The sequence below is a fragment of the Furipterus horrens genome, unplaced genomic scaffold, assembly GCF_987537825.1.
Source record: "Furipterus horrens unplaced genomic scaffold, mFurHor1.1.pri manual_scaffold_8, whole genome shotgun sequence".
NCBI classification, from domain to species: Eukaryota; Metazoa; Chordata; class Mammalia; order Chiroptera; family Furipteridae; genus Furipterus; species Furipterus horrens.
The window spans coordinates 49,942,075-49,967,470 of NW_028327178.1; the positions used below are offsets into that span (position 1 = coordinate 49,942,075).

The window sequence follows — 25,396 nt, forward strand, 5'->3', positions numbered from 1 at the left end:
CATCACCCTTGTCATCTGCATAGCCTAATGGCAGTGATAAGAGACAACCTGAGACTTTAGCCCCTTCCCTTCCCATCGTTCATCTCCCGAGGCCACCTCAAATAAATATACAAACCTAAGTAAAAACTGTGCACTCACTGTTGAAAGGCAGCTTCGAGCTAAGTCCTCTAGCCCCAGACTGACCCCCATTACCCCCTGCACAGAAATTTGAGAGTTGCCTTCTGCAGAAGTTCTTCTTTGATGTCTGTTGTCTAAGAAAGATAATGAGGTCAGCATATAATTTGTAATCATTGTTTGCCTACCATCACTCATTGTCACCTAGCTCAGAATGGGTGTTCAGGGGAACAGGATGTCAGAGGGCATCTAATAATGGCCAGGGTGTGGGAAAAGCAGCAGCCGGACAGAACAGCCTGCATGCCTAGTGGTCTGGTTCTGGTGGGCAGCTGGAGGGCACTGGCCGGCACCTTGGAGTATTGGGTGGGAAGAGGAGCCCAGCGAAGGATATTCGTGAGCTAACCTACCTCCCAATGTTATTGCAATCAAAATTTATACTGTCTTTTTCTCATAAAGATATTTAGAACCCACAAATTCTCTATAAATAAAAAGTATTTTAATTCTACTTAGTGTTGTCCTCATTTTCAAGTTGAGGCATGCAGAGACTAAGTGACTTGGCTGTTATCACATGAATGGATAGTCATTTTGTTTCTTAAAAAAATGATTTTCTAGTTTAATTATTTAGAAAAGTTTGTCTTTATAGACTTAAGTAGAGTCACTGCCCCTCTAGGCAAACATGCATTGCTTCCTTTCTGTGAAAAGTCTGCAAGCTCACCAAGGCATTTCAAGCAATTCTCTCCTGTAAAGTTCCATTCTGCCTCCAGACATCCTGCCCACCTATTTGCATCCTGGACATTCTGGGGTCTGGGTGTACAGCTGTTTTCCAAAGAAATGTTTAATCTCATTCTCCTTCCTTGCTTCTCACAGCTGAACCAGGAGTACATGGTTAAATAGATTCAACAATTCATCCCTTCATTCTGCAAATATTTATTGATCACACTTGCTGCTAGCCAGACACTGTGCTAGGCACTGTGACAGAAAGATGATTAAATATAATTGGGTACTGCCCTCCTATCAATATAGCCAATTGCAGGGGTTGGCAAACTCTTAGCCAAATAATAAATACTTTAGACACTATAGGCCTGCCATTCTCAACTCAGCTCCTCAGCCCTGCTGTTGAAAGCTGCCATTGACAATACATAAATGAATAGGCTGTCTGCATTCCAATAAATCTTTATTTTCAAATCAAGCAAAGAGCTGAATTGGGCCCACAGGTAGAGAACAGATCCTTCCAGGAGCATATGTCATTTCTACCACTCAGGGCATATTTATCTCACCACAAAGATCATCTTCAACTCTCAATACCTTGCACTTAGGACCAGTTATTTCATCGCTGGATGTGATATGGTCTGTGCGTCCAGAAGAATGTTGTCAGAGGCAGAAAAGGTTGAAATCTACCTCCCACCCCCATGAATTTACAATCTATGAGGTAGACCAGACTAAAGAGGCACATGAGACACTAGGAGAGGGGCAATGAGTAGGGGACAGACTCAAAAGGAAAGACCTTTCAGGAAAAAGAAAACAACATAGGCTTATGAATCAGAAGATACTGTTTGGAGCTTTTGCCACCAGGTACTAGGCAAGTGACCTGAGGTAAGTCATGAACCTCCTCAGTGTCACAGATTCCTGAGAATGCCACCTATTATGGAAATGAACTGAAATGCCACATAAAAACAACATTGATTATTGTTACAAAAAAAAAATCACCGTTTTTCTTCTTCATTACTCCTGCATTACTCTTTTACCTTTCTTCAACTTAGCAGACTCAGTAGGTCTTTTAAAACAAGGACAAATCAGCATTTGGAAGTGTCAGGTGATTGCAGGTTCTACCTTGCTCCCTACTTGTTAGCAATACTACACAGCGACCAGCTCGTAGCGCTGTGACTCTAGGCTCCACTTCTGGGTAGTTTACCCAGCTGTCGCCTTTACTCCTTATCTCTGGGGCTGATTTTCTAGCTCTTACCTGCTCTCCATTATACCCCTCCTGGGTTCATCCAGTGTTTCTCCATCAGGTCACATTGTTTTAGTGCCTCTCTGGCTACAATGTCCAAAAAAGAGAGAGACTTTTCTGCCCGTTATTCTGTCCATTCTCCTAATCTGACCTCTTAGCTTCCATGGCATCCGGCAGCCTTTCCCTGCACACACATGTGCTTTCTCTTTTTCCATATATTTTTAAAATAAAAATCGTATATATTTAAGGTGCATAACATGATGATTTAATACACATAGTGAAACAATTACTGCAGTCGAGCTCATTAATATAACTTCTCCGCACATAGTGGCAATCTGTGTGCGGGTGGTAAGAGCACCTGAAATCTACTCTCTTAGCATATTTCCAGGTCTATTAACCATAGTCATCAGGTTGCACATTAGATCTCTAGGTTTACTCATCCCACATAACTGCCACTTTGTACTCTTTGACCAACATCTTGCCATTTCCCACACCTCCAGCCCCTGGTGAAACCACTATTCTACTCTCTGCCTCTATACATTTAATTGTTTTTTGACTCCACAGGTAAGTGCGACCATGCACTTTTTCCTTTCTTTCACTTAGCATAAGGCCTTCTAGGTTTATCCATGTTGTTGCAAATGGTTATATTTTCTTCTAGTTTCTGTTTTCTAAAGTCCCTTTAGAGCTGTCTGTGGTTATTAATATGATTCTATATGAGTCTCTATGTTGGCATATCCTGAAATATCACTTAGACCACCTGCCAAACCATTATTCATGCTTTTAAAATAGGGTATCCAAATCCTTAGACACTACCCTTAATCCAACACAGCTAACTAGAATGAATTTAATTCTGCAAATGGGTTGCAGAAATACCACTACTGCTGATTTAAATACCAGAGCTCTCTGGTGCCGGCCCTTGCCCAGTCTTCATATTAGACCATACAGGCTGAGTGTTGCTTCACTATAGAGTGGCCTGGTCTAGTGCAAATTTCCCAGGTGAGTCCAATGAAGCCACTGTAGTGCTTGGAACCACTCTGAGAACCATCACTTGGAACTGGTTCATTTGAGACTGTGTATCTTTAGTTATGGCAGTAAAAAATATCTTCAGTATTGTTAGAGTTGTGGGAGGACTTGAGGAATTAAAAAATGAAGGTATTTATCTAAATCTTGCTTATGTATATACCCATATCGGCTGTTTATTTAAGTCATAGAGAAGAAGAGTACTATTACCATCTCCCTTGCTCCCTAAAAATGTATGTAATTGTGGAAAGATGATTTCACTTACTGGGAAGCCTGCTCCATAGCACCTAGGCCTTGGGAATAACATCACTAACTGGGATGGGCAAAGGGGGGATTCAGTCAACATCTTAGAGATCCTTATAGTGCTCTTTGGAGAACATAAGAACTAGTAATGATCACATTCACTGTTTTGCAACAGTGTTTGAATATAAAATGCTTTCAGTGGTACTTAAGAACTGTTTATTGCCTTTTGCTCTTAAGTAAGTTAAACTTGTTACTTATTTATACTGTAAATTTGCTGAGCTAGCCCTTTCCAAATATAAACTAATACCCAGTCCACCGTTAGCGCACCACACACATAAACATGGCCCTCCTGATACTTTCAGCAGTTCCTAATTATAATTAACTCGGAGCTTATTAAGACATACACCAAATCTCCTAGCTCACAGAAGCCCCTTAAATCGGGGGTCCTGTTCTCTGGGGGAAGGCAATTAGAGATAATAGCCAGAACCTGAAGACCCTTCCCAGGCTCCCTCCTCCCCTTTCTGTGGACCAGTCAGCAAAGACATACTGGTCTGACATGTGCCAGGCTCGATGCCAAGCTGAAGGAAATCTTTCAACAGATATTTATTGAGTGCCTGTTACATGCCAGGCACTATCCTAGGTGTCAAAGAGAGAGAAGGAAATAAAACAGAATTCTTTGCCCACATAGCACTTAACATGCATGTGGGGCCGACAGAGAAACAACCATATTAAGTAACCCATATAAAGTGTATATAAGAAAGTGAGACATGTAACAAAAAAATACAGCAGGGAAGGGAGATGGTGGCACAAAGTTTGCAGCTTTTAAAATGTGGTCAAGGAGGGTCTCCCTGAGCTCATAAGATGCAAGCAGTACCGACGCAGGTGAGGAAGGGAGCCGGTCCAGGCAGAGGCCCTGAGAGAGCAGCCCTGCCTCAGCAAGGTGCCACAAGGAGCCAGGTCACTGTGACCAAAGGAAGAGGTGGGAAATGTGAAGATGCTGGGAGGACCGCAGTGAGCCCAAGCAGACATAGTCCCTATCCTTAGGAAACCAGCATTCCCCGTGGGTGGGAGTTTCCTGAGAGTGGGAGGAGAAAAGTAAAGGACTGTAGAAATGAACTCTAAATGATTATACAAATAAGTGAAATAAAGTTAAGGGCCACAAGGAGAAGTACATGGGACTGGAAACCCTATAACGGTGCTTCAGGAGTGTGAAGGCTTCCCTGAGGTCATGAAATAGAAGGCCACAGCCACTGGGAACAGACCCTTCACATGAGGGAACCCTTGAGTTTGAGGAACTGAAGGAAAACCAGGCTGCCGACGTGGGAGTGGTGGGAGAGGACAGTTGGCCCGAGAGGGAGCAAAGCCCAATCAGGGCCTTCTAGGGAGGATCAAGGATTTTAGTCTTTATTACAAGAACAAGGAAACCTCATTAAAGGGATTTTTTTAGAAGAGGTGAGGGTTGTTAATTAAATTTGCCTTCAGAAAATTTAAAGCAGCTGTAAAGTGAAAACAAAAACAAAAAACCTAATTGGAAGGGGTCACTAGTTAAGAAATTTGGTAGCCCTGGTGAGAAACAATGATAATGTGGACTAGAAAGAAAAGAAGTAGATGGATTCAAGAGAAGTAATTAGTCAAACTGAATGGATAGGATGTGGGGTAAAGAAGTAAAGATTCAGAGATGACTCCTTTGTTTCTGGCTTGCAGGAGGATGGATGGGTGGGTGGATAGATGACAGGTGGATGGATGGACAGATGGAAGGATAGAGTGTTTACTCAGATGGGTAATCCTGAAAGAGAGCCAGATTTGGAGGGAGTTCACAGGTAGGTGTGAGGTTGGTGGTAGTAGGGAAGACATGAGTGGAATCTGGGGACACTGAAGTGCTTTTGAAACATTCAAATGAGATGTCAAGTAGGCAGTTATGTAGACTGCTCTGGAACCCGAAAGAGAAAGAGCTGGACCCGAATATCAGTTAGTGAATTTGGAGCATTTAGGTAGTGGTTAAAACCACTGGCATGGTAGGATTATCTGTGAAGGAAACATAGAGAGCATAGAGTCTAGAGGGGCTTTCCTAGTGAAAAATGCTGAGACAGAACTGCCTAACACACACAAAGGAGCATGCGCCATGGAGCAAAGGGCATGTTGCTAGTGTCCCGCTGGAAGATTAGTACAGAGAAGACTATGATGTAGCAACTTGAGGATAATTCATGAATTTAGCAAGAGCTGCCTTGAATGGAGTAGGTGATAATTGAGAAGGCAAGTGAGTGAAGATAAGACAGTGAGGATAGACAGCTTTATGAAGGGGAAGAAAAGGTGTACCTGCTGAGCTTTGGTTTTCATCTTGATTAGTTTACCTGTGCCCTCCCACTCCATTTCCCCAGCTAATTGTTAGGTGACTAAGAGGAGAGCAAAAGCTTTGACTCAGTCTGTCCTACCGGATACTTTTAACCAATAACCCATCTTGAGGACCCTGCTGAAGGCACTTTTCCAGGAATTTGTTTTAATAGCAACAAGCTTCTCTCTGCTAATTGAGCAATTCCTACAGTGTCACTTTTGAGGAATCTACCCCTGTCATGACTGAGATTAGGTATTCCTAAAGGCAGGTGAGGGAAGGAGGAGGTAACACAGTTTAGTTACATAAGAATAGACTATGAGGAAAAGCTTTTGGCATTAAAATTCAGGTAGATGAGAGTAAGGCAGAAACAGACAATGCACCGTGTTTAGGAAGTCAAAAAGTAAATCTAAAAAAAAACAGGCAAAATAAAAGTCAGGTTCTGCCAGGATTCTGAAGGATGATGAGTAAGAATCTTTGACAGAGCGTCAAGTGAAAAAGAGAAACAAGGCAAGACTAAATTAGGAACACCTAGAACCAAGAGCAAGCATAAAGCTTAACAGGAGCCACCCACCACTGTACTGAAAGGTTCCTTATTTCTTCATGCTCAGAACTTGCGTGGCACCAGGTAGGCACACAAGCAGGGACACCAGGCTGCAGTAGGGGTCACCAAAGGTTAAGACACCAGGTTTTCCCAAAGGTCACTTGGTTTTTCCACATCTTGTACCTTGAAACCAGTGTAGCAGTAAGAATGTAATCGCGGGAGGAGCCAAGCCATTATTTGAAGATCATTTGTAATTAAAATTAATTTCAAATCTCGTCTCAGAGATCACTGTGAATCTCATCTTACATCACTGTGATTCCAAGTTACCTTAAATACGTCATCTGCATTTAGCAAAAGGAGCGAATTGGTTGGAGGTGAAAGATTATCAATGACATATTGCACTCCTGCTGCTATAGTAATATCTAATCACACGTAAGCAAGCCTATCTGTTATGTTTAATATGAAAATCTTAAAATACCCTGGCTGCTATGGCTCAGTGGATTGAGCATCGACCTGTGAGCCAAATGCCGCTGGTTTGATTCCCAGTCAAGGCACATAGCTAGGTTGCACATCAGGTCCCCAGTTTGGGGCGCGAGTGAGAGGCAACCACACAGTGATGTTTCTCTCCCTCTCTCCTTTCCTCTCTCTCTAAAAATAAAAACAAAACAAATAAATTATTTTTTTTTAAGTTTAGTAAATGAAGATTTAAAAAAAAAAGAAAATCTTAAAATATCTGAAGCTACTTAACAGTATTTCATAGATAATGTTACTTGAGGAAAAGGGCGTAAGTAACATGTTTTAGGTGCTTAGAGCATAGAGACCTGTTTTAAATCCCAAATCACCCCACTTCTATTATATGGATTCAAATATGCAGTCATACACACACACACAAAATTGCATGCATGTATGCACATAAATACAAATGTGCATACATGCATGCATTGTCATTCATAAACGCATGCATGCATATGCATATATATAAACACATACGTGCGTGAACGGGTACATGCATGGTGAAAAGGACCAGCAGATTATAATTTTTCATCAGTGAGTAATGGTTTGTTATGCTTTATAATAGGTTTTTATGTGCCTGTTTCTTACCCCCCCAAAATATAATTTTTCCCTATTTTGTATAGTAAAGGCTTTTTTGAAGGAAATGAGAGGAATGGCAACAAGGTCTTGATGCAGATTGTTTTTTCAAAATGTCAGACTTTTGTTGCCTTTCTTGATGGGTAACACTGAGTTGTGATTATAATATAAACTGAAGTTGGATTTTGATCATATTCCACTCATCCATGGCTAAATAGGTTTCTTTTTTTCCCAATTATAAAAGCAATTCATGCACATTAAAGAAAAATTGTGCAGTAATGAAAACTTGTGAAAAATTGCCCAGAACCTCACCAACCAAATTCAAACCCTACTAACTTTTTCTGTTTCCTTCAAATCTCTTTTTGTTCTGTGCTTTGAAGTTGATGGCTTTATTTTTTTAGATAAAAATAGGTCTTTTGTCTTCTCTGATTGTAAAGTTAGCATAAACTATGCAGACAATTGAAGTAGTACTTATAAAGCACAAAGATGAAAGTTAAATATCACTCCAAATTTTACCACCCAGCAGAAACCCCATCCTTTCAGTGATCCCACTGTAGATTCCTACACACATAGAAATACACAGAGTATTTCATGTAAGTAGACTCTTATGAGACATGCTGCTTTGTAACCTGCTCTACTTCACTCTACAATATGTCACAGGGATCTTAGCAGGTAAAGATAGAGTAATTCTTCCTAATCCTTTTTTTAAAGTATATTTTATTAATTATATTGTTACAATAGTTCCAATTTTTTTTTACTTTGCTCCCCTCTGCCCAGCACCCTCCCTCCCCCAGCAATCCCACCCCCCTTAGTTCATGTCCATGAGTCGTGCATGTAAGGCCCTCAGCTTCACCCTTTCCTATATTAGTCTTCTTTTTTTTTAATTAATTTTTTATCACATTAAAAAGTAACAATTCCCTTCTCTCAGACTTAAGACCCGTTATACTCTTATGAAGGACAATGGGCAAAGGTCTCATGCTCCTCTAGCTGCTTCAAGCTGGACATGGTCGTCGTCCTACCTACCTTTGGGTCCAGAAATCCCTAATAAGAGTGGGGGTAGAGGGGAGGGTGACCTTCCTGCATGGGGAAGGATCTTGCAGACTCCAGGTTAGTTGGCTATCCCCAAACAACAGCATGCTTGGTTTAACAGGCTGGCATCCTTGCTGTATTCCAGCCACTTAGTTCAGCCAAACCATTGAGTCTCAGGAGGCAGCAATGCAGACAGGATTAAGTGAGGCATATATGTGTGGACAATCACTCAGGTAATAAGACTATAGGCTTATGCCCTCTAGTTCAGTTTTGCTACTTGTTTGTGTTGTTCATTACGCTCCTGTATTAGGTGATAACATATGGTATTTTCCTTTCATTGCCTGGCTTATTTCACTAAGCATAATTCTCTCTAGTTCCATCCTTGTTGTTGCAAATGGTAGAAGTTCTTTCTTTCTGCTACACAGTACTCCATTATGTAAATGTACCACAGTTTTTTGATCCACTCATCCACAGATGGGCACTTACGTTGTTTCCAGCACTTGGCTATTATAAATATTGCTGCTATGAACATTGGGGTGCATGGGTTCTTTTGAATTGGTGTTTCAGGATTCTTTGGATATAATACTAGAAATGGAATTGCTGGGTCAAAAGGCAGTTCCATTTTTAGTTTTTTGAGGAAATTCCATAATATTTTCCATAGTGGCTGCACCAGTCTGCATTCCCACCAGCAGTGCACTAGGGTTCCTTTTTCTCCGCGTCCTTGCCAGCACATGTTGTTTGTTGATTTGTTGATGATGGCCATTCTGACAGGTGTAAGGTGGTATCACATTGTGGTTTTTATTTGCATCTCTCTGATGGCTAGTGATGTTGAGCATTCTTTCATATGCTTATGGACCCTATTTGTATCCTCCTTAGAGAAGTGTTTGTTCAGGTCTTTTGCACATTTTTTAATTGGGCTGTTTGTCTTCTCAGTGTTGAGATGTATAAGTTCTTTATATATTTTAGAAATCAATCCCTTGTCTGAGGTCTCATTGGCAAGTATATTTTCCCATACAGTTGGTTCCGTTTTCATCTTGCGATGTTTTCTTTTGCTGAGTAGAAACTTTTTAGTTTGATGTAGTCCCATTTGTTTATTCTTTCCTTTATTTCCCTTGCCTTAGGAGATGTATCAGTGAAAATATTGCTACATATGATACCTGAAATTTTTCTGCCTATGTTTTCCTCTAGGACTTTTATGGTGTCATGGCTTACATTTAAGTCTTTGATCCATCTTGAGTTTATTCCAGTGTATGGTGTAAGTTGGTGGTCTAGTTTCATTTTTTTGCACATCCCTATCCAGTTCTCCCAGCACCATTTGTTGAAGAGGCTATTTTTTTCCATCGGTCTATATGTCTGTTCTTATGCCAGTACCAGACTGTTTTCATTATCATGCCATTGTAGTATAGTTTGGTATCAGGTATTGTGATTCCTCCTACTGTGTTCTTCTTCCTCAAGATTGCTTGGTTATTCGGGGTCTTTTTTGGTTCTATATATATTTTTAAAGTATTTGTTCTAGGTCTATGAAATAAGTCATTGGTTTTTAATAGAGATTGCATTGATTCTATAAATTGCTTTGGATCTGATGGACATTTTAATGATGTTGATTCTTCCCATCCATGAACATGTATATGCTTCCATTTATTTGTATCTTCCTTAATTTTTTTCTTCAGTGTTCTTTAGTTTTCTGGGTACAGGACTTTTACCTTCTTGGTTAAGTTTAGTCCTAGGTACTTTATTTTCTTGTTGCTATAGTAAATGGGATTTTTTTTCTAGTTTCTATCTCTGATATTTTATTGTTGGTGTACAGAAATGCCTTCAATTTCTGAATATTGACTTTTTACCCTGCTCTTTTGCCAAATTCACTTATTAGGTTGAGTAGGTTTTTTTTGTGGAGTCTATAGGGTTTTCTATGTACACTATCATGTCATCTGCAGATAATGACAGTTTTACTTCCTCATTTCCAATTTGGATGCCTTTTATTTCTCTTTCTTGTCTGATTGCTGTGGCTGGAACTTCCAAGACTATGTTGAATAGGAGTGGGGAGAGCAGACATCCTTGTCTTGTTCCTGACCTCAGCAGGAATGCTTTCAGTTTTTGCCCTTTGAGTATGATGTTGGTTTCGGGTTTCTCATATATGGCCTTTATTATGTTGAGGCATGCTCCCTCTATTCCCATTTTGCTTAGTGCTTTCATCATAAATGGGTGTTGTACTTTATCAGTGCTTTTTCAGCGTCTATTAATATGATCATGTGGTTTTTGTCTTTCATTTTGTTTATGTGGTATATTACATTTATTGATTTGCAAATATTAAATCATCCTTGCATCCCTGGGACAAATCCCACTTGATCGTGGTGTATGATCTTTCTAATGTGTTGCAGGATCCGGTTTGCCAATATTCTGTTGAGGATTTTAGCATCTATGTTCATCAGCTATATTGGCCTGTAGTTTTCTTTTTCTGTTGTGTCTTGACCTCGTTTTGGAATTAGGGTAATACTGGCTTCATAGAAAGAGTGTGGGAGTCTTCCCACTTCTTGAATTTTTGGAATAGTTTGAGAAGGATAGAAGTTATTTTTTTCCTAAATGTTTTGTAAAATTCACCTGTGAAGCCATCCAGTCCAGGGCTTTTGTGTGCAGAGAGTTTTTTGATTACTGCTTCAATTTCACCTGTTGTTATTGTTCTGTTCAGGCTTCCTGCTTCTTCCTAATTTAGTTTTGGAAGATTATATGTTTCCAGATATTTAACAATTTCTTCTAGGTTGTCAAATTTCTTGTGATACAGCTGTTCATAATAATTTCTTACAATCCTTTGTATTTCTGTGGTATCGGTTGTGATTTCTCCTCTTTCATTTCTGATTTTATTTATTTGGGTCCTCTCTCTTTTTTTCCTGATGAGCTTGGTTAAAGGCTTGTCAGTTTTGTTTATCTTTTCAAAGGACCAGCTCTTACTTTTGTTGATCTTTTGAATTGTTTGTTTAGTCTCTATGTCATTTAATTCTGCTCTGATCTTGATGATTTTCTTCCTTCTACTCACTCTGGGCTTTGTATGTTGTTGTTCCTCTAGTTCCTGTAGCTGTAGGGTTAGATTTTTTATTAGAGATTCTTCTATCCTTTTTAGGGAGGCCTGTATTGCTATGAACTTCCCTCTCAGGATTGCTTTTGCTGTGTCCCATAGGTTTTGGGCTGTTGTGTGCTATTATCATTTGTTTCCAGAAACTTTTTGAATTCTTCCTTAATGTCATTGTTAACCCATTCATTATTTAATAGCAAATTATTCATCCTCCATGAGTTTGGATGTCTTTGAGTTTTTTCCTTGAGGTTGATTTTCAGTTTCAAGCCTTTGTGATCTGAGAAGATGCTTGATATAATTTCAATTTTCTTGAATTTGTTGAGGCCATTTGTTTTGTGTCCTACCATGTGGTCTATCTTTGAAAATATTCCATGTGCACTTGAAAAGAATGTATATATTTTGCTTCTTTGGGGTGAAAAGTTCTAAATATATCAACTAAATCCATTTGATCTAGAGTGTTGTTCAATGCCTCAATATCCTTGTTGTTTCTTTGCCTCGAAGACCTGTCCACTGTTGACAATGGGGTGTTAAAGTCCGAATTGTTGCTATGTAAATTTTTCCTGAAGTCTTTCAAAATATTCCTTACATATTTGGGTGCTCCTATGTTGGGTGCATATATGTTTACAAGGGTAATATCTTCTTGGTGTATTTTTCCATTAAGTATTATGAAATGTTTTTCTTTGTCTCTTTATGGCCTTGTGAAATCTGTTTTGTCTGATATAAGTATTGCTACCCCACATTTTCTGTGTGTGTCCATTTGCTTGAAATATATTCTTCCATTCCTTCACTTTCAGTCTGTATAGATCTTTTGTTCTAAGGTGGGTCTCTTGTAGACAGAATATATGTGGGCCATGCTTTCTAACCCATTCAGCTACCCTATGTCTTTTGATTGGTGCATTTAATCCATTTACATTTAAGGTTATTATTGATAGATACTTATTCATTGTCATTTGCCCCCTTTGTACTTGTGTTCCTCTCTGTATCTCTGTTTCTTCATCTTCTTAAAGCAGATGCTTTAGCATCTCTTGCAATGCTGGTTCAGTGGAAATGTATTCTTTTAGCCTTCTTTTGTCTTGGAAACTCCTTATTTCACCTTCCATTTTGAATGAGAGCCTTGCTTGGTAGAGTATTCTTGGTTGTAGGCCTTTTTTTTTTCATTGATTGGATTATTTTTTGCCATTCCCTTCTGACTTATAGTGTTTCTGTTGAGAAATCTGATGATAGCCTTATTGGAGCTCCCTTGTATGTTATTAGTTGTTTCTCTCTTGCTGCTTTTAGGATTCTCTCTTTGTCTTTGAATGTTGCCATTTTAATCATGATGTGTCTTGAAGTGGGTCTGTTGGGGTTTATCTTCATTGGGACCCAATGTGCTTCCTGGATTATGTGACTTTTACTCTCATCAAGTTAGGGAAGTTTTCTGTCATTAATTTTTCAAACAGGTTTTCTATCCCTGACTCCTGTTCTTCTCCTTCTGGTATTCCTGTGATATGGATATTATTACGTTTCATGTTGTCCTGCAGCTGTCTTAAAAACTCTTCATTCTTTTTCAGTCTTTCTTCATTTTGTTGTACTGTCTGGGAATTTTTTTCTACGTTATCCTCCAGCTCGCTGCTCTGATCTTCTGCGTCCTCTAGCCTGCTTTTAATTCCTTCCACTATGTTCTTCAATTTAGAAATTGTATTCTTCATTTCCTCCTGGCTCTTATTAATAGATTCTATGTTTTTTTTCATGCTGGTTTTATTCCAAGTAACTTCCTTGTAGTTTCCCTAGAGTTCTTTGTAGTTTTCTTTGAGCTCGCTGAACTCATTGAGCTTTCCTATAATTCATATTTTGAATTCCATGTCTGATAGTTTGCTTTCCTCTACTTCATTTAGCATTCTTTCTGTGGGTTCCTCCTTCCCTTTCAATGGGGGTTTGTTTCCCCGTCTCCCTATTTTTGTGACTCTTCTTGTTTGTTGCTGCTTCTTAAATTAATCTGCACTTCCTGAATCTGCCCCTGGTGGCATCAGATCGTGTACCAGACTGGGCCTAGGCAGCCTGTTGGAGACTTCCAGAGATATACTGCCTTTGTCTCCTTTAGTTGTTAATCTATTCTATCTTGATCAGCCATCAGGCTTAAGCACTGAGGGTGGGGCAGATTAATTCCTGCAGGTGGGGCTTTCATTTCCCCTCAGGCTGATGCCACTTGGAGGGCAATGGTCTGCCTGCAGTGTGGGGAATGAGTCAGCACTGGGACCCGGGACCTGGTCGGCTGCTCCCGCAGTTGTCTCCTCAAAGCCACCACCCGAAATTCTCCCCAAGCATCTCTGTCCTCTCTGCCCTCCCTCTGCTTGAACCCAGGGTAAGTGGGTGCCAAAATATTTTCGTATGTGATCCGCTTAAGAGCTCTTTTTCTCCAGCTGTTTCTTTCAGGCCTGCAAAAATCCCTGTGGCTTTTTGCTTTTCACAGCTGGATGCTATTTTACTTTCTGCTCTGTTGCTTTAGGCTGGGAAGCCCAGCTGGGGGTTTAGATCCTGCTCTTCTCAGGGGAACCCCAAGCTGCTGAGCTATTTCTCAGTCCCTTCAGCTGCCACCCATGGGAACCCAACCAGCCCTTTCGCGTCTCCGCAATTCTTACCATTCACGTTGTGATGAAGCGGCCTTTTCTGTCTCTCCATGGTAATAAGACTTGGCTCCAGCTAGTGCTCAGTTGGTTATTCCAGATGATTTCTCCACAATTAAGTGTAAATTCAGTTTGGTGTCTCTGTGACTCTTACTACTCTAGGTACTCACATAAGGGATATTACAGAACTTGTTCTTTTGCGACTAGCTTACTTCACTTGGCACAATGTCCTCAATGTGAACTTTTATTTTTAAATAGTGAAATATCAGTACAGAAAGAAGTATATAACATCCATATACAGTTTAATAGATTGTTGTAAAGCAAACACTCATAAAACCACTAACCAAGTCCACAGCAGGACGCCTGCCAGCACCCTAGGAAGCCGCAGTGAAACTCAGCTGATTCCAACTTGTCCCCTCTAACACTGGCTTCATGACTGTTAGAACACCATGTTCATGAGCATGGGGAAGAGTTAAGTACTTTGTGCTCACTTGCTGTGTGTTAGGCGGGACCACTGCGAATGGCAGTGCAGGCTGTGCTGGGATTGAGCTCTGTGGCCTGGTGTCAGGTGCTCTCAGGGAAATTGAAAATGGGACATGTGGTCTCTGGCCACAAGAGGCTGTAAGCGAGTAACATCAACTTTAAGTAAGGAGAAGGTCCTGTTCTGCATATAAAGAGAAAAAACAATCTCAGTCTGCTCAGGAAATACATTGTATGTGTGTCTTGCTCCATCATCAAGGGATTGGGGCAATTAAATTTAGAGAAGTAGCAGCCAAATTATTAAAAATAGGTTAACTGAACAGTAGGAGATGATGGGGAAGCTATTTCAAAGGCTCTATTTATGGGAGATGAGAGAGCAGTCTTGTCAGAGATCGAAGTCCCTACTGAGAACATTCCTGAACGATTTGAGAAGCCCTAGAGTGGTAAATCATGGGGAATGGACGGCATTTATCCTGAAGGTCTAAGAGAAATAAACTGTGATGGGGGGATTCTGACAAGGAGGTGCAATAGATCCTAACGTAGCCCTGCTTCTAAAGATTGGAAGGCTCTAATGTGGCACCTGCCTTTAAAAAAACTGCCCAGGGAAGTCAAGAAGTACAGGGAGGTAAACCTAATCTCCCTCCAGAGGAGCTGACTAAAGGCCTGATGTCTGTAGAATGGCCATGATTCAGTTCTATTGTAGCATCCTTCATTCGGGAGACTCAAGTGGCTTTACCAGCAGAATTGCTTATAGCTCCACTCTGAAATAGCTGTGTGTGTGCACTGGCTTTCCTAACAAATACAAAAGCCATAACAATCCACACAGACCCTGTGCCTCAATGACTCACCTCCCCCACAACACAAGTAATCTATGATAGACAGGGAGCCTCAGGCTTAAGCAAAATATATTCTAGGAATCTAGTTCTTAGAGAAGATCACCATGAGAAAAATTCTGACTGCATATGCATCCAACCTTGAGTTACTGTTGTCTGTTTGGGCATCAAGTATAAAAATAATGAGAAGAAAACTGTGTCTCTTATGCGGCACATGAAAATAGCAACAACTGACCTTTATCCATCACTTACTACATGTTGGGCTTTTAACTAATCTCCTTTGTTTTTTATTTTAATACTCACAATAATCCCATGAGGTAGGCACTGTTCATCCTCACTTTATAGATAAGGAAACTAAAGCACAGAAAGACTAAACAACTTGTACAAGATTCACAAGTGGGGGGTTCTAATCTGCACACCAACCCCAGAGCTCACATATGTAACCACTACGCATATTATCCCTTGAACAGAACAGAAAGACGTGGCTTCCTCCAGGTTTTTCTTCTTGTCTGACCCACTTTGTCCCCACATTCCAGGTAAATTTATTGAGTCCTAACTAATTATTAGGCACTGATAATGAAATAATATATCAATCATGAACTGAAGTGAAAAGTTGCATCAATGAAGGAGGCTTAGAAACTTGACATAATTTCCTTCTCATTTCCTCCTTAAAATCAAACAGAACATTCATCCACAGGGGTTGAAGTTCAGTGACCAGTATAAAATGTTGGCTTTTACCCATTAGCATGTCAAGCCAAGAAACAGGTCCAAATCAACCCTTACCTCCAGTGGTTGTGGATAAAATGGTCTGTCGCCTGCAAACCTCCTGGCTCTTACCACCAACTGGGGTGTCATTTCTCACCCATTAACCCAAGTAAATTGTTGAGAAGAGTTAGCAGCTGTGAGGTAGGACCTTCCACTGGCCCAGCACCACTGAAAGTGAAGACTAGCAGACTGTTCCTCTCATGCCACTCCTCAGAAACCTTAAATGTCTCCCTTTCAGAGCACCTGGCTTTTATCTGTTCTAAACATTGAGTTTGAGTGTAAGCTTTAATTGGAAGGAAGTGTTCCTCTGCTAAAAACAGCATAAATTTAGGAAAATAATTTTTAAACCACATATTTTTTCAAATTCAAGGAAATAATTGAAATATCTCAATGGTCTTTGTGGAGAAATTTTTTCATTCAGAAAAAAATTAAATATAGCTAATTAATACTATAAGCACACCCCTATAAAGTACTTGCTGCATGTCAGACAACATGCTTCACAACTTATGTTTCATTTCATCCTTAAAACATCATATATTGTCACTCCCTTCTCCACATGTGTTGCTCAAGCTTGATGGCATAATTGAGTGGCATGTACTCACATGACTGATGGGGGAGAGCCTTGCTCACCTGCCGAAGCCCTCCGGTGCAGATGGAGGGCTTAGAGAAGTCATGGATGATGACTGAGGTTAGAACCACATCCACGCCTTCCAGAAGGTTGAGCTGTGGTTTATAACCATCATTTGTCAACGTGGATGTCATAGGAAACCTTCAAAATCTCAGGGCTTATATGTGATTTAGTGAAGTTACTAAATTTTCAATCCAAGAAATAATTCTGTTGTGATTCATAGGACTGTTATGTAGAAGTTTCAAACCTTTGCCAACTTTACACATCTGTAAATGATCAAAGAATAAGTGAGATTTACTGTGAAATGCAAAGAAGTATAAATTCTTACCAGCCTTAATAGGAAAATAGGAAGTGTAGAAACTGTGTAGTAGTTAATTCTTTATCTTTAAAGCAGAATGGATGTGAATGATCTCCATGTAATGTGATTATAATCCAGGGCTCTGAGCATCTCAGCAGGTTCCTTTTGTTAATCGTTTTTTCTTTTCTTTTTCAGATGACCATTCCCGGGTGAGGCTGCAGACCATAGAAGGAGACACCAACTCGGACTACATCAATGGAAATTATATCGATGTATGTGCCTTGAAACTGTCAGTAAGCCCAGCTGTTCTGACACATACCACATGGTGTGTCTGCCGCAAGATTGGTGGACACATGTTGGTCTAGAACCAGAAACAAACACATTAACATTGCCCCATACACTGTAGAATTTGAGAGTGAGACAATGGCCACTCTTTTCTCAAGTCAGCCTATTTGCTGGTGACTCCTCTGTAACATTCAGTGCCTTTCTATGTGGACTCAGAAAATACTATTTCCATTTTTTGTCAACAACTTTGATTATTTGACATGTTAAAAAAGCTGTTTGCATATTAATAGGACAAAACTCTCTAATTCCTAATTCGGTGATTTTACATCTCTTGTCATCACTGCACTTTCAAGTTGCCTTCAAAGTAGTCTGCAGCTGTTAACCAGGACTTCCAATGCACGGAAGACATGCCATTAAATATGCAGGCAGTTTAATTATTGAAGACTGCTTCTTTGTTCATTCTGAATCATGTTAACTTAATGTCTTACATTAGAATAAATTCTTTAGGAGACAGCATGTTTTCAGTTGAAAGAATGAATGAAATAAAAAGTAGGCTAAAAATCAAGGGCCTAAATTTACATTAAAACAGATTTCAACCTTCTTACAGTTCCCAAGCCATTCTCTGCTTGGCCATCACACTATTTCTTAGTCCACCAATACTTTCATGGACAGGTTTTATATATATATACAAATCTATGTTCTTTTATTTTCTTGGTTGGGTATTACTCAGATGCCAGTAAAAGTCCTAGCATTACAGTCTCTAAGATTTTATCTAAAAATAACTATAAGATTGTTATTTTTACTCTTACTTGGGAAAGGGTTGACGTTGACAGCTTGGTTATAGATTTGAGTATGGGGCCTGGAAGATGATATTTGAAGAATAATTCATATCTCATTCCTGAAATGAAGATCTCTATACCATTTTGATAATGACCAATAACCTATTCAGCCCTAGTTAGATTTTTTTTTTTACTAAAGTGCATTGAACTTATTCTTTTATTCAGAAAATGTTTAGTGAGTAACTTACATGAGTACTCAGAGCTGTGCAAGACCTGTTACCTTCTCCCCAAGGCCTCACAATTTAGAAGATGAAATAAGATCTTAATAACACTCCTTCTTTTGGGATATTCCAAGGGAATCCTCTTCATGCTCCAATTTCAGCTCCTACAACCCCTGCTGGGCATTTGAGCACAGGCAGAATGTCCTACTCATCTTTGTATTCCCTGTACACAGTACATGCATGAAATATTGTAATCACTTAAGAAGTGTTTGTTGAATGTGATTGAAGAAGTAAATGTGATTAGATTAGATATTGCAGTAGAGGAAATTGGAACTAAGCTTTAAAAAATGGGTGGCTAGCAATACGGAGGAAGAAAGTCATGAAAGTAATGAAAAAAACAAGATTGATTAGTTTTAATTTTAACATAGAAAAGAGTCAATAATCAGGGTCCCTTTATTCACTTAGTCAATAAGATTTTATTGAGCACCTATTATATATCAGTTATTTTTCTAAGGCCTGGAATTATAACTGTGAACAATTTATAGCAAAAACAAAAAAACAAGCCTCTGACCTAATGGAGCTGGTGAGCCAATCAAGTGAAAGAGACAATAAATGGAATGTCAGTTAATTCTATGTGGTTTATTAATGGTAATATGAGCTGTGTAGGAAACGAAAACCATAAAAAGGGAATAAGGAGTGGCTGGAATGAGCTTCACTGACAAGGTACATTTGAGCAAAGAAGATGAGGGATTGAGCCATGTAGACATCTGGGAGAAGAGCATTCCAGGTTGAGAAACAGCTGTGAAAAGGTCTTGGTATAGAGGATGCCTGGAGAATTTGAAGAAAAACAAGCTGGCAAGTGTTGGTGTAGTGTGAAGGGGGAGAGAGTCATAGGTGATTAGAAGAGAGATGGCATAGGGCCAGGTAATGGAAACAGTCATAAGGATTTGGGCTTTTTCTGTGAGATGGGCAATCATAAGAGGGATTTGAACAGAGGAATGACATGCTCTGGCAGCTGAGAGGAGAAAGAACTGTAGATGGGCAAGAGTTGAAGCAAGGAGACCTTCTAGATGGCTGTGGAAGCTATCAGAGAGAGATAATGGTGGCTTGACTGAGTGGTGGCACTGGAGGGTGAGAAATGGTAGGACCCAGGGTATATGCTGAAAAGTAGAGACAGTGGATTTTCTGGCAGATTGGCTATGGGGTGTAGGAGGAAGAGAGGAGTCAGGATGCTTTCAAGAGAAGGTGTTGCAGTTATCTGCGAAAAAGACTGTGGATAGAGTTGATCCAGGTGGGAGGTAGGGAGGAAATTAGTTCAGTTGTAGATGTGTTAAGCTTTAATTAAATGTTAGACATCCAAGTGGGGGTGTTAAGTAGGCAGCTGATATCACCTCAAGATTCTAGGAGAAAGGCCCAGAGTGGAAGTAAGAACGCAGGACTCATCCATGTTCAGATAGTATTAAAGGCCATGAGACTGGATGAGATCAACAAGTGCAGAAAGAGGGAAAGAGTCCAAGACCCGGCACTCCAACATCAACATCAAGGTGAAGAGGAGGAACCAACAAAGGACTGAGCAAGATTAGCCAGGAAAGTAGGTAGGAAGAAGACCAGGACAGTGTTATATCCTGGAAGCCAATGAAGAAAGTATTTCAAGGGGATTAATGAGTTCATGCTGCTTAGATAGGTCAAGTAGAGAGGACTGAAAAATGAGCATTGTGTTTAGCAATAGAGATCATCCATGGACTGTGTGGATTATTTCAGTTTAACAAATGAGTTCCTCCTATCCCCTAGCACCTTGCTAGCACTGACATATAGAGTGAATGAGTCAGCAATAAGTGAGAAATCATCTGAACAATCATATTTAATCTGTGTCGTGATTCTGTATTTGAGACCTATAGCAAGTCAGCTGTACTAAAGAATGTGTTTGCTTTTGTTCATTATTGTCAAACTGTTTTTAAGGGCAAAAAATTTTAACAGATATTCACTTAAACTGTCTTAAAAAAAATCTGTATTTCCTCTTTAAGTTTTCTTATTCTGTTTTCCATGTGGATCTGGTCACAGTATTTTGGGTCATATCAGAGGACAGAAGTAGAAAGTACTAAGGTCCATAATGATATTATATGTTACTTGTGTGTAATTTTCTCTAAGTTGACTTTACCTTTCCCAGGTACTGATTCTATAGAATTCTTTGTTCCCTTTTTATGTGGTCTCAATTTTCATCTTTCCCCTTCTTATAGGGTCATGATAAAAGGGAGGGGTCTTATAGAATTTCTGCTGCTTTACATTTCTATCCTTTGTTACAGCATCATGTCATGGTATTAGCAGTGTTTAAGAATGATGTTTAGTATTACTATTGATATAACTGCCTATACCAATATAACAGAATATGTGTTAAAACATTGGCACATTGCCAATAACACCCAAACATAAATTAAATTATATTGTACATTCCCAACCTGTTCGTGCTCTAATAAGAGTCATGGTCATGTTATTTCAGAGAATCCCTAAGTTGTTGGTGTTTATTGCTCATCCATCATCTCATAGCCAGTATACTTACACCCACTCTGCAAGCATCAGAGCTGTAATATTTGATGCCCCTTTGCTTATTAAGAGGAATTCAATAGTAATAGTACTTGATTTGATCATTTAACTTTCAAGTAATGCAACTGTTAGTATTTGTTAGTGCATTCATTTTAGCGAACTTAGCATATGACTTCTGTGCTGCTTATCAATTTAGTTAAATATTTTTTCTCATTTATTTTTAGGGCTATCATCGACCCAATCATTATATTGCTACTCAAGGTAAGTTTATTTCAGCTTTGATGTCCTTCTTTGGTATTTGCCCATTCTCCATCATTGCATGCCCACTTCACCCTCCCTCAGAACAGTATTTGCATACTGTGATAGCACCATTTATTGCAGTTCTGTCGCCAACACATACACCCTGTTTTATCAGCAGAAGTTCTTGTAATGTAATAATTTAGCTAGAATTTCATGTTGAGATCATTAGAAGAATTGTGTTCATCAGTGCATTATTGAATTAAATCTATCTACCTTAGGAATTAATCCTCATTTGCAAAAATATATACATGTATTCATTTAATAAATATGTACTGAATACCCTCTATGCAAAGCCCAGTATCAGTTGCTGCCAGATCTGCAGGCTGAATCCAGCAAGCTGTTCTTCTCACACTGGTTGTCGGTTAGTGGGAAAAATGCAAGATGACCTATATATTAGTGTGTTTGATATCAATTAAAAACTTGTGTGAGAAGTGCAGAGAAAATGTTAGGGGAACTTGGAGAAGAAAATATATTTTGGATCAGATGTAATGATCCCAAACAGCTTTGTGGCAGAGGCGAAATTGGGACAACTTCTAAATGGCGGAGACATCATGAGCAAAGATCTGAATTCAAGAAATTTGTACTCCTGGGTGGAAAGCAGGTGGATCACTTTGGCTAAAAGAAAGCCAACATAAAGCCATAAAGCTATAGGAACACACTGAGGAAGTTCATGGCCTGGTTTTTGTATCATCTTCCCCACCAGCTATGAGGCGAGTCATCTATGGAGAATGAGGATCATGGGAATGCTGAGGTTTTGGGGAGCAAGGCATAATAAAGGATGAGTTAGTGCACTGAAGAAGTGCTGAGAAGCAGAGAGGACCTAGTTAGGGTTAAAGAGTACACATTCTTTCCATTATACTATTTTATCATTGTTTCCAGTAATGCATTATATCCCAGAAACATGAGCAGGAAAATTAAAACGATGTAACCTGCTGATGGTTAGGGGGCTGTACACATAAAGTCAAGGAACAAGGAAGTCAAGAATACCAAGAAATTGTGGTTGGAAGGCCTAGGCTTAGTGGCAGAGGGGTCAGAGGTATCCAATGGATGACAAGGAGAGGGAAGGAGGCCAGGTTCAGTTAAAGAGTCATAGGACAGGGGAAGAGGCAATTGTAGCCAGAGAACAGAATTCCAGTAGAAATTCCTGCAGTGTTAGAAATTGTCTCTGTCTGTGCTATCCAATATGGTAGCCACTATATGTGGCTACCAATAGTCAGAAAGTATCTACTATGAATAAGGAACTGAAATATTTGTCTATTCCCTACTGATAATGTTGGACACCAAACATATAAGTGTAGCTAAAATGGGGCCACTATGAAGCCTTATCCTCCTAATCCTGACAGCCTCAGCCAGAACCTGTGTGGCACCATATGTAGAGTGTACACCAAGTGTAGAGTCCACAGTCACACGTCACCACTGACAGACTCTACAACTGTGTCTAGGTAACCTGCTTGACCTCCAGGTGTTTCCTCCTCTGAAATGAAGTCTGTAATGAAGTCTGAAATGAAGTCAAGGTAGCTTTGCTAGTCAAAAGAATTGTGACATGAAGAGTACCCAGGCTGAACTTGGCATGAAACAGCCCCTTTCATAGGAGTTGCTAAGGTCTTCAGAGTGTAAGCTTCTGGTTTAAACTCTTACACCTGAGACACAACAAAGACATGTGCCTAGTCCAATCCTGGGTGCCTTCTCCTATATTCTGCTACTAGCAAACTGAGCTGATTGATGCCTTTGGAGAAACCCTTTGTTAGTTCTTTACATCCATACTAAAAAATGCTAACCAACACCTGAACCTTCAGGGGGTCGTAATCTTTTTGCTGGTGGAGGGTTTTGCCTTGGTGTCGAGGACCACTGACAGAGCAGGGTAGTGGCTGCTAAAGACTGGAAAGGCTGTGGCAATTTCTTAAAATAAGACAGCAGTGAAGTTTCCCATATTGATTTACTCTCCCTTTCATGAACAATTTCTCTGTAGCCTACAATGCTGTTTGATAGCATTTTACCCATAGTAGAACTTCTTTCAAAATTGGAATCAATCACAACCCTGTGATTTCCATGTAATTGAAGTAATTTTAACGGTCTTCATGGCATGTCCACCAGTAGATTCCTTCTCAAAAATCCACTTTCTTGGCTTATCCATAAGAAGCAACTTCTCATTCATTGAAGTCTTCATGAGAATGAAGCAATTCAGTCACATCATCAGGCTCCACTGATGATGATGATGACAATGGCTCCCTAAAACAATTATAATAGTAATATCAAAGATTACTGATCATAGTTCACCATAAAAATATAATAATGAAAAAGTTTAAAATATTTCAGGAATTACCAAAACATGACAGACAGGAAGTGAGCAAATGCTTTTGGAAAAATGGGGCCAATAGACTTGCTTAATGGAGGGTTGCCACAAACTTTCAGTTTGTAAGAAACACACCACCTGCAAAATACAATAAAGCAAAACATGATAAAATGAGATATAACTGTATAGTATGCTACAATCATAATATAACTGATTGTCTCAGATTGCCAATAGTAGTAAAGATTTCTGATCATCTGCAGTAATTGGCATGGACAGGTAGAACATGCTCATGGATCGTCTTCATTAAAGTAAAAATGCAAACACCTGATTCAATCCCAGCAAAATGGGTGATAAAACTGAAAAATGCAGTTTTAAATTCTCTACTTTATCCCCCCCTCCCATTTGCACTGATATAATTCTTTAAAATACATTCAGAGCATGAAACTACATGAATGGTCCACTTTACTGACAACCACTTTTATTCCGAAGACTTTTAAATACATACATTCAACGAAGTTCCTTCAATACAAATAGCATGTTATGAATTTATCTATTCAGTCTCTCCCCCTTCCTTGACTTTATCGATTTCCTACCAGTAATTGACTTACCTTTCATAATAATGATAATGTTCCTCTGCAAATTGAAGGTACCACATTCAAGCCAGATCTGTGGCTTTTTTAGTATATTCTTCCTGTCTCCCTTCTATTTAATTGCTTTCTGTCTGGTAGATAATACACTGATGACCCAGTATTCACTTCATCACATCTGCTTGACCAGCCATTAATACAACTGTAACATTCAGGATTTATGATTTGGCACACCAGGGATCAAAGGAGAGGAAGCATGTCTGTTACTCCATGTCTGCTCTCAGAGTCAGGGCAGAGCTGGGATTTCAAAAGCATGGTTCACAGTGAGGGGCAAATGAGTACACAGGTGGTTAGGATTGCCCAGAATGTATCATATTTCACAATGAAAAGATACCCAAATACCTCACAGAGATGGTGAGGGCCTTGAGCTAGAGGCACACATTTAGAACCACTCATCCAAAGTGATTCAGGAGAGCACCTGCCAACCACATAGTGTGCAAACTAGGGGGCCCTGGAGAAGTGTTCTTTTTATTATTCTTTAGTTTTATTTTTAAAACCAACTTCCTGTTTAGAGAACTCAAGAAAGATGGTGAAAGGTTGTTGTGGAAGGAAAGGTTGTTGTGTAAGTCTGTGATGGGCATGGCCTTCCTACTACCACCTCCTTCTTCCTCACTCCTAAGCTCACCTGTGGGTTCAACACACAGAAATATCGGAGGGTCATACCAGAGGAACTTGCCTGTAATTCCATAAGGGGAGCAGCTGTGCACCATGAAATCTGGAGAGCACATCACAATCAGGTGGTGGAGGCCCAGCACTTGGCTGGGATTTCCAGGAGCCAAGGAAAGGTAGAGGGCATGGGATGAGTGAGAGGTGTGAAGAAGGCAGAGTAAGTCTTCAGCCAGCACTGAAGCATGGGTTCACTGGTTAGAGGCCAGGCCGGCCAAGGTCAGGAGGAGTACGCCCTCCTGCAGAGGGTTGAGGTGGGAAAAGTCTTCACCTCTGTGGCATCTTGAGTCTTAATCACTTGTTGAAATGGATCTTATCTCAAGAAATTCACATGTACACACACTCTTACATAGGTGCTCAGGCATTCACAGACTTAATAAAATCCAGCCTGAAAAACTATACACCCCAGCTAATACCCCTACATTAGAGGGACTAAGAACAGAGGACTAAGAGGTTAAGTGAGGACATTTGTTCAAAGGCTTTGAATAAAGAGTGTCATTTAATTAAAGGCAGAAAGGCAGGGAGAGAAAAATGATGTTTCTAAGCCACATAGTAGTGAAAACTACTGGAAACAAATATAATAGGGAGTAAACACAGAAAAATCTGGGATAGAAATTAATAATTCAGACAACAATAATAGCAATGGGGCAGTTGTAGGTTTTATTTTATTC

At 39.8% G+C, this 25,396-nt stretch overlaps 1 protein-coding gene across 6 annotated transcripts in view; it reads left to right on the forward strand.

Moving 5' to 3' along the window:
- PTPRM (protein tyrosine phosphatase receptor type M) overlaps positions 1–25,396 on the forward strand; it is an 883,942-nt gene that overhangs the window by 754,975 nt on the left and 103,571 nt on the right. For all 6 annotated transcript variants that reach the window (XM_090285792.1, XM_090285794.1, XM_090285793.1 and 3 more), the window contains 2 exons: positions 17,189–17,265; positions 21,044–21,080. In XM_090285792.1, coding sequence (XP_090141918.1) covers positions 17,189–17,265; positions 21,044–21,080 — 114 coding nt within the window. The remainder of the gene's footprint in view (positions 1–17,188; positions 17,266–21,043; positions 21,081–25,396) is intronic.